This window comes from Mustela lutreola, chromosome 16 (genome assembly GCF_030435805.1).
Source record: "Mustela lutreola isolate mMusLut2 chromosome 16, mMusLut2.pri, whole genome shotgun sequence".
Lineage (NCBI taxonomy): Eukaryota > Metazoa > Chordata > Mammalia > Carnivora > Mustelidae > Mustela > Mustela lutreola.
The window spans coordinates 356,045-365,111 of record NC_081305.1 but is presented as its reverse complement, the minus strand read 5'-3'; the positions used below and the strand labels follow the sequence as shown (position 1 = coordinate 365,111).

General features: G+C 62.0%; 1 protein-coding gene across 9 annotated transcripts; it reads left to right on the top strand.

Moving 5' to 3' along the window:
- Nucleotides 1–611: 611 nt before the first annotated feature.
- CDK10 (cyclin dependent kinase 10) lies at nucleotides 612–9,065 on the top strand. Of its 9 annotated transcripts, none has more exons than XR_009348801.1 (14): nucleotides 612–747; nucleotides 3,481–3,553; nucleotides 4,225–4,296; nucleotides 4,839–4,941; nucleotides 5,100–5,181; nucleotides 5,271–5,338; nucleotides 5,935–6,050; nucleotides 6,183–6,252; nucleotides 7,022–7,081; nucleotides 7,398–7,521; nucleotides 7,596–7,735; nucleotides 8,058–8,110; nucleotides 8,399–8,874; nucleotides 8,913–9,065. XR_009348801.1 is itself a non-coding variant. In XM_059152829.1 (14 exons), the coding sequence occupies exons 4-14, from the start codon at nucleotides 4,278–4,280 to the stop codon at nucleotides 8,494–8,496; spliced, it is 933 nt and encodes a 310-aa protein (XP_059008812.1). In that variant the 5' UTR covers nucleotides 616–709; nucleotides 3,481–3,553; nucleotides 3,884–4,045; nucleotides 4,225–4,277; the 3' UTR covers nucleotides 8,497–9,065. The 9 variants fall into 9 exon arrangements, 8 of the variants coding, with proteins under 8 accessions (XP_059008806.1, XP_059008805.1, XP_059008812.1 ...); XM_059152829.1 differs by adding an exon at nucleotides 3,884–4,045 and having other exon boundaries at nucleotides 616–709; nucleotides 8,399–9,065; XM_059152830.1 differs by lacking the exon at nucleotides 612–747 and adding exons at nucleotides 999–3,370; nucleotides 3,884–4,045 and having other exon boundaries at nucleotides 8,399–9,065.
- The last annotated feature ends 2 nt before the right edge of the window (nucleotides 9,066–9,067 follow it).

Below are 9,067 nucleotides of genomic sequence, written 5' to 3'. Positions count from 1 at the left end.
GTCGGAGGCAGTGCTCCGTGCCCCGTTCTCAGCCCCCCGGTTTGTACTTCGCGACACGTTTCCCGGCCTGAGCCGCGGCCGAATGCTGTGCGGGAAGCCGAGACCGGACTCGGCGGGGTCGTCCTGAGCACCGCGAGCGACAACGTGCGGACGTCCCGGACTCTGTGCCCGCGAGCGAACCCGAAGACGGCTGGAACGCAGGGGCGACAAGTCAAGTCGGAACCAGGGATTCTAGGGGTGGACTCCTCCGGCACCACGTACGCCCAGCCGCCGCCCAGCTCCTGCCCCCGCTCGCGCCCCCTCCCCGCGCCCGGCCTCCAGCATCGCCCGCCTCGTCGGCCCGCCCGGGCCCCGCAGGCGCTCCACCCGCACCAGCCCGGAGCGCGGAGTCCTGGCCGCCCTCGCCCACCGGCCTCCTCCTCCGGCGGCCGTTCCTCCGCGGCCCGCCGCCTCACGCGCCCGCGCCGAAGACCGAGACGAGGCGGGAACCTCGGGAGCGCGAGCGGCCCGCCAGGACGGAGGCCCTCCGGGGTCTTCAGAGGGGACCCCGGTCACCGTCGCCCGGGGAAACGCCCCGGAAGTGCGTCACACGCCGGCGCCGAAGAATCCCGTCCGCGCCTGCGCACCAGGGCGGTGGGGGGCGGCGCGGCGGCGCTCGGCATGGGGGACGCGGAGTCCGAGTCGGAGCAGATCCGTCTGAAGTGTATCCGTAAGGAGGGCTTCTTCACGGTGCCTCCGGAGCACAGGGTGCGTCGGGGGCCGCTCGGGGCGCTCTGCCGGCGGCAGGCCGGGCCTGGAGCCCCTGGGGCTCCTGAGTGTCGCGCTAAGGCGTGGAGGTTTCCGACGCGGGCGCGAACGACCGTCCCACAGCTCCTGGCGGGGCCGAGGGGCTCCGGGGCTGGGGGGGCTCCGGGGCTGGGGCCTGGGGGGCCGAGGGGCTCCGGGGCTCCAATGCTGAGGGGCTCCGGGGCTGCGGGACTGGGGAGCCGAGGGGCCGGGGCCGAGGGCGACCCCGCGGCTGTCCCGTGGCCAGCTGCCTGTGAAGACCGGGCTCTGGGGGGTTTGGTCGGGGGTCTGGGGTCGACTTGGCCGCCTGCTCTCCTGGTGCGCTGTGAATGGGCCGGGCCGCGCCCCGCCTGGGAGCCGGCCGCTTCCGTGGCGCAGGGGACTGTCCCAGCAGGAGCTGTGTTAGGGCTAGAAGCAAATAAACGCTCATCACAGGGCCGAAGTTGTGCGGGGAGCTCTAACCCGTGGTGTAACGGTCACCAGTGCCAGCCTCCGATTCTCGGTGTGGCTGCAAGCGGAGCGGACTGTTACAGCAGGACCTAGAGCTTCCAAAAGCAGCGGGGGCGGCGGCATGAAGCCGCGGGGAGGCTGGTGTGCAGCACACGGATAAGGGTTTGGAAGCTTCGCACGTGGGTGCCTTGAAGAGCCTCCTTTGGACAAAATAAGCATTTTTTCCTAGATAAAGTATCTTATTTGCTGCTTGAACGTAGCAGACAGAAGGCAAAGTGGCCAGTGGACAGGCCTCTGCATACGGCCCTGTCGTGTGGTCCGGTCAGCGGCGGTTACAGGGCGGGGAGAGTGAAGCTTGGGGGTATGGAGTCGTCGTTGGAGCTCTGGGGGCTGGGCCGGGCTGTACCTGGCGTTCTGAGAGGCGGGTCAGGGTCACCAACGCTCGGTGGCGTTCTTCAGGCCATGGTGCATCCCCCCACATGCAGCAGGTGCCCACTGCATTCCCAGGACCGCGGGGCCTGATGGGAGCCCAGACACCCAGAGGAGCACCCCCGCGTGGCCCGTCGGGCCTCGGAAATAGCAGGACTTCAGAGGAAGAATTGTGTCCAGGTTGGGGGCAGCTTGCAGGACGTTCTGCTGGGCTGGTCCGTGGGACTAGGATTCTGACGTGCAGAGAGGCAGGGAAGCCTGGCGTGCCAACCTAGAATGTCGGGGCAGCGCCACAGAGATGAGAAACAGCGCGACTCGGCCCCGCCAGGAGTCCTCCGGGAGAGAATGTGGGGAAGAACTGGGGGAGAGGAGCCCAAAGCCCCCTCGGGGAGGCGCTCGGTGCCGGTGGTTCCGACCTGTCCCCCGAGTGGTAGGACGGAATGAGATGGAGGCTGATGACGGAGAAGGCCGGAGGGGCTGCGGGAATGGGAGCTTTGCTGCATGCGCTTCTAGCCAAGGGGACATGCCTGTCCAGTCCGTAGGCAAGCGTCCCTCGTCACGCAGGCGTGTTAGCATACGGGCCTTCTGCTAGGAGTGCAGCCCCAGAAGCAGTGGCTCGAGTGTGGGCTTGAGGGGAGCCTGGGTGGCTCAGTCAGTCAAGCGTCCAGCCTTTTTTTTTAAAGATTTTAATTTGGGCCGGGTGGACCATGAGCAGGGGCGGGGCAGGGGCAGAAGGAGAAGCAGGCTCCCCACTGAACAGGAAGCCCGATGTGGGGCTCGATCCCAGAACCCTGGGATCAGGACCTGAGCTGAAGGCAGATGCTTCACCGACGGAGCCCCCCAGGCGCCCTGAGTATTCAGGCTCTGTGCTGGCCTGGAGCTGGCTCAGAATTCTCCCATTTTTCTCTCCCCTAACATCCAGGGAGAGGGAGCTATTTTCCACAAGGTAGGGCCAGGCACTCGCTATCTGTCTTGTAGATCTACCTGCACTTGGTCCAAATCCCACCTGCTTCCGAGATGGAAAGGAGTGGGCGGCCGACTTCCTTTGATCAGGAAGTCCCTTCCTCGAAGCCCTTGTCCTCTCTGCTCACATCCCGTTGGCCAAAGTGGACTGAAACGGACTTGCCTAGCTGCAAAATACAATGGTGGGAAATACCCCCACCGGCTGGGTAGCCACGTGCCCCCGGGCTGTTCCCTAACTCAGAGGAAGAAGTACTGTTGGGTGTTGGGGTCAGTTAGTCTCTGCCACAGAAGCGTTTCCACTGCGTTTGGTGGAAGCTTTGTCCATCTCTGGAGCATAATTCAGACTGGTGCTGCTCAGTTTTTTCTGACGGTGGAAATGTTTCTTTTGTGGACTCTTGATCTTGGGGGGGGGGGGTGTGAATTAAAGCCCTACGTTGGGTGTGGACCCTACTTAGAAAAAAAAGAAGAAGAAATGTTGCTTTCTGACTTGTCCAGGATGGTTACCATGAGCCATGTGGCACCGAGGAGCACGACACACATGGCAGCTGAGGAAATGAAATTTTACTGTTAATTCTTGCTAGCCAGATGTGGCCAGTGGTTGTCGTTTGTGGACAGCATACATCTGGACCGTGGGATTGGAAGGGAAAAGGCTGTCTGTGGTAGAGCCTAAGTGTCTGCTGGCCCAGTAGCATCTTTCCTCTTTTCTCACCTGAACGCCCAAGGGTGTGGCTCTCTTAGTTTGGTGAGCAGAACACAAGTGAGCGCCTCGGTTAGGGTTAAGTGTTCAGTATCCTTCTCTAGTTGTTCCTTTAGCTGCCCAAGCCCTGCCCTGCCGGCCCCTCTGTCTTTCAGCTGGGACGGTGTCGGAGCGTGAAGGAGTTTGAGAAGCTGAACCGCATCGGGGAAGGCACCTATGGCATTGTGTGTAAGTGGCCAAGATGGGCGTCCTTGGGCGCAGGGGACTGTCCCAGCAGGAGCTGTGTTAGGGCTAGAAGCAAACGCTCATCACAGGGCCGAAGTTGTGCGGGGAGCTCTAACCCGTGGTGTAACGGTCACCAGTGCCAGCCTCCGATTCTCGGTGTGGCTGCAAGTGGAGCGGACTGTTACAGCAGGACCTAGAGCTTCCAAAAGCAGCGGGGGCGGCGGCATGAAGCCGCGGGGAGGCTGGTGTGCAGCACACGGATAAGGGTTTGGAAGCTTCGCACGTGGGTGCCTTGAAGAGCCTCCTTTGGACAAAATAAGCATTTTTTCCTAGATAAAGTATCTTATTTGCTGCTTGAACGTAGCAGACAGAAGGCAAAGTGGTGACCTCCATCCTGACTCTAAGGAGGAAAACTTGGAGGAAGCCCCTTGGAACTAGCACCCTGTACCCTGTACCCTGTACCCAGCTCAGGGGAGAGGACTCCGCAGAGAGCATGTGTGTACTGGGGCTGGCAGTGCGGCTTGCACGGTTGGGACCTAGTGTCCCTGGACATGCAGTTACCAAGAAGAAGAGAATGGGGAACCCCCAGAGTTCCCAACGAGGCCCCTGTGTGGCATAAGGGTGTGTGGTGCGGGATCAAGTAAGATTTCATCATGGATGAGCTTTCGTTCCAGATCGGGCCCGGGACACCCAGACGGACGAGGTTGTCGCCCTGAAGAAGGTTCGGATGGACAAGGAGAAAGATGGTGAGCGCACGTGGGAGGGGCAGAAAGCCGCCAGCTCTCCGAGGCTGACCTCTGGCCTGAGCGCCTCATTTTGAGAGCCACTACGTTAGGGTTAAAGGGGTCCTGTTTCTGGGAGGCCGTAGGCTGGCCTTGCCTCTCCTGTCCTTCCCGGCCCCTTGCCCCCACCCCCGTGTTCCAGGCCTTAGCTCCCCCGCAGCTCGCCTTCCCCCTCCGTGTGGTGGCGGCCCTACCTTCTGTCTCTGCCCTCACCCCTCCACCCAGCCCTCCCTGCCTCAGGCCGGGCCGGCAGCCCCTGTGCTCCACACACCCCTGATTTCTACCCCCCAGCACCTTTCTGGCTGCCTCTGCTGGCAGGGCCTGGCTGGGCTCCGTGTGGACCCGTGTCCTGTTGAGTGGTCAGTACAGAGGGATGCTGTCTCACATGACTGACTGAAGGAAGAGTTAAAGGTTCATGTTCAGGTGGTCTTGATTGTCTCTGAGGTTGTGGGCAGAGCCCTGCTCGGGAGGGGGCGCAGCTCACTGAGGAGGCTCTCTGGCTGCAGGGGTCCCCATCAGCAGCCTTCGAGAGATCACCCTGCTCCTGCGCCTTCGCCATCCGAATATCGTGGAGCTGAAGGAAGTGGTTGTGGGGAACCACCTGGAAAGGTAGGCGGTCTGCTGGTCCTCTGCACTGGGCCCTGCCGAGCCTGCCCTGCCCGTCTCCTCCCTGTGCGCCATCCACACGAGATTCATGCCTCCTGCAACCCCTTTGGCCTGCCTGGGAGGATGTGAGGGGTGCTCTGTGTCTTCCCCTTTTCTTGCAGCATCTTTCTGGTGATGGGTTATTGTGAGCAAGACCTGGCCAGCCTTCTGGAGAACATGCCGACACCCTTCTCTGAGGCCCAGGTGCGAGGCCGGAGGGCCTGGAGTGGAGGCATCGATCGTCCCAGCTACCTTGTGGCACATTTAACTGATGCCTCCTGCTTTTTGAGTAGGTCAAGTGCATTGTGCTGCAAGTGCTCCGAGGCCTCCAGTACCTGCATCAGAACTTCATCATCCACAGGTAGGAGGGGCCCCAGGTGGGGGAGGAGCGGCAGGAGTCAGGAGGGTGGGGCCCGAAGGGACGTGTGTCTGGAGGGCAGGTTTGTGACCCATGGGAAGCGAGACACCCAGTCCTGGCCCCTGGAGAGGAAATGACCCGGCCTCAGTGCAGTTCTGTAAATGTTCCTTGGGGCAAGATCCAGGCCCAAACAGCACCTGCTTTTCCCCCAGGGGAGCTGACGATGGGTGCATAGTCAAAGCTATGAGGAATCCTGCAGTGGACAGATCCCTCCTGGAGTCTTGTCACACAGACCAGGACAGTAGGGGACCTTCCAGGCTCAGGGCAGGACTGTGCAAGCAGCAGCTTCTTGTGTCTTGCGGCAGCTTGTACAGCCCTGGGTGGGGAACGGGCACAGGACTGGGTGTCAGGCCCAAGACAGGTCCTGAGAGCTGGTCCTCCAGCTGCACGTTGGCCTTAAGTGCTCACCGTCCCCGTGTTTACCAAGTTCCAACAGGGGACGTATAGGACAATATTCTGAGTCTGCCCGTGATGGTGACAACCCAGGTGCCTGTGGGGCTCGTGTCCTGGGGATCACTGATGTTCGGTTTCTGTCCCAGGGACCTGAAGGTGTCCAACTTACTCATGACCGATAAGGGCTGTGTGAAGACAGGTGGGTGCTGGGTGCCGGCGCTGTGGCCGGTGTCTGTGGGAGGCTACCTGGAGCGGGGAGCAGGTCAGTGCTTGCCAGTCCCCTGAGGGCAAAGAGCTGGTTCGCACACGGAAGCTCCTTAGCGCGCACACGCCACCATCCCCCCCGACCCCGCCGGGTGACACTGCCTCTCCTGCCTCTCTGCCTTTGTCACAGCGGATTTCGGCCTGGCCCGGGCCTATGGCATCCCAGTGAAGCCGATGACCCCCAAGGTGGTCACGCTCTGGTGAGTCCCTCAGGATGAGCGTGTGTGGTGGAGGCAGTTTTGGGGGTGATCGTGCTGAAGCAGCACAAGGATCCTGAGGGCTGTGGAGCCTCAGACGGCCGCCCACACTCAGGCTGGCTTGAGGACAACTTCCCGAGACAGCGGGGCTCTCGGGGGGACACGACATCGCGGCAGAGTGGGAGGGCCCTGCCTGGTTCTGAGCCCTGTCCGGCTTCTGTCTTTGGAATGGGGGGGTTTGCGCAGCTGACTGTTGTTTTTTCTCATGTGCTTTTAAGAAGCACAGACCGGGGTTGTCGTTAACAATAGAGTGTTGGGACGCCTGGGTGGCTCAGTTGGTTGGACGACTGCCTTCGGCTCAGGTCATGATCCTGGAGTCCCGGGATCGAGTCCCGCATCGGGCTCCCAGCTCCATGGGGAGTCTGCTTCTCTCTCTGATCTTCTTCTCGCTCATGCTCGCTCTCTCTCTCTCTCTCTCAAGTAAATAAATAAAATCTTAAAAAAAAAAAAAAACCAATAGAGTGTTGAAGCCCTCTGTCTCGCACCATGCGGCAGCCAGCTCTGTCCCCGCACTGGGCTGACGTAGACCTGGAGGAGCCGCCCAGCGAAGCTGTTGGTACCGGGCGCGTCGCCCCCATTGGTGGGCTGAGAGGATGAGGCGGTCTGAGCTGGGGTTGGCCGTCCGGAGCCCCGGCTGCCTCAGGCTGTCAGGAAGGCTGGTGGAGGCCCAGGCTTGACTGCAGGGGACAAGGGGGAGTGCTTGTGTTTGTAGGTACCGAGCCCCCGAACTGCTTTTGGGAACCACCACGCAGACCACCAGCATCGACATGTGGTGAGATGTGAGCGTGTCTCCCGGGGCCTGGGGGACGGACTGGGGTGGGTCCCACGGGCGCTGGCAGGGGCAGGGCTGGGGTCTTTGCCAGCCTCCCAGCGCCCGGAGGAGGGGGAGGGCTGAAGCCTGGGATCCCAAGAGGAAGCATGAGAACGTAGCTTCCACAGAAGAAAGGCCCTGCCCTCGTGGTCACCCAGAGGGGCCATTTGGGACGGGGTTGCGTCCCATCGTGACCTCCTCCCAAGCTCCACCCGGTCCTGACCCAGCCCTTGGCCTCAGTAGAGGTGCATGAGGTAAGGCCTGCTGTCCTCTGCAGGGCCATGGGCTGCATCCTGGCCGAGCTGCTGGCCCACAAGCCCCTTCTCCCCGGCACGTCCGAGATCCACCAGGTGGACCTGATTGTGCAGCTGCTGGGCACGCCCAGTGAGAACATCTGGCCAGTGAGTGCCTGGCCTCTGCTCTCACCTGCCCCCCTGCCCGGGTCAGCCCCATGCTCAGCTCCTGGTCCCTGCAGGGGTTTTCCAGGCTGCCCCTGGTGGGTCAGTACAGCCTGAGGAAGCAGCCGTACAACAACCTCAAACACAAGTTCCCGTGGCTCTCGGAGGCTGGCCTGCGCCTGCTCAACTTCCTCTTCATGTACGACCCCAAGAAAAGGTGCTGACCTGACCTGTGGTTAGGAATGGGGACCCCTCCACCTCGAGCCCTCGGGAGGGGTTTTCAGAACTCCGGCCGTGCTGCCACAGAGATGCCCCCTCCCCAGACACAGACACACAGACATGGAGGACCAGGCCCCCAGTTCGGGTGGTCCTGCCCACCCAGGTCATGGAGTCCGTTCTGGGTTTCTCATCTGTTTCTGGGCCCCAGACCCCTGCTGGCCACTTGCCTTTTATGCCGGAGGCTGCGGAGCTGGGTGGGTATGAGGAAACCAGCCTCAGTGGCAGCCGCGGTTCTGTTGACATGGAGGCCTTCTCTGCAGGGCAACGGCCAGTGATGGCTTGGAGAGCTCGTACTTCAAGGAGAAGCCCCTGCGTGAGTCTCCCACATAGCCCCCGACCTCCACTGATCCCCACAGGGGCTTCTCTTGTGGCCCTTTCTGTCTGGGGTGGGTGTATTGGGGCACAGCCTCACTCGGCTCCTCGAGCCCCTGAGGGGTGGTGCGGCAGACCCCGGGCGGGCAGGGGCTGTGTGCTGAGGCCCATGTGGGTGCTCTTTGGCCGCAGAGACTGTTCCCTGAGGGGAGTGGAGGGAAAGGGGACCCCAGGGCTCATCACAGATGCACAGTGGGGTTCTCAGACCCAAACGCACTCCTCCCCGCAGCCTGTGAGCCGGAGCTCATGCCTACCTTCCCCCACCACCGCAACAAGCGGGCCGTCCCGGCCACGTCTGAGGGTCAGGGCAAGCGCTGTAAGCCGTGACAGGTGGGGCCCCTCTGCTCGGCCGGCACGACCGTGGTGCCCAGCGGTGAACAGCAGTCAAACGGGGAGGCCTCTGCCGTCCAGGCTCACGGGGCTGCTGGAATCCAGCCCCTCCAACGGGTGGAGACCAGCACGCTGCTCCAGCTGATCATACCCCTTCCCCAGAAGAATGGGGAGTGGATGTGGGTGGATGTGCCCTGAAGGGGCGGGATGCTCCTGGACACCTGTTGCCATGGCCTCAGCTGGTAAAAGCTCAGGACCCTCCCTTCCCAGAAGGAAACATCTGCTGGGCCCGATTTAGTGGCTGTTGCTGGCTTGGGATGCAGAGACCCTGCATGGTTGCTGATCACCAGGATCTGTCCGGGGAAGGGAGAGGCTGTGGTGCATCACCCCCCTCCCCAGGTGCATTCTGAGAGCTGGCGCACTCAGAATGGGAAGGAGAGATCAGGTGTGGGTCATATCCCACCTGATAGGTTGTCCCTGTCCCCACACTGAGGCCCAGAGGGGAAGGGGCACAAGCTGGTGCTAACAGGAACTCCAAGAGATAAAAGGTTTTCTTACAGGCATGAGC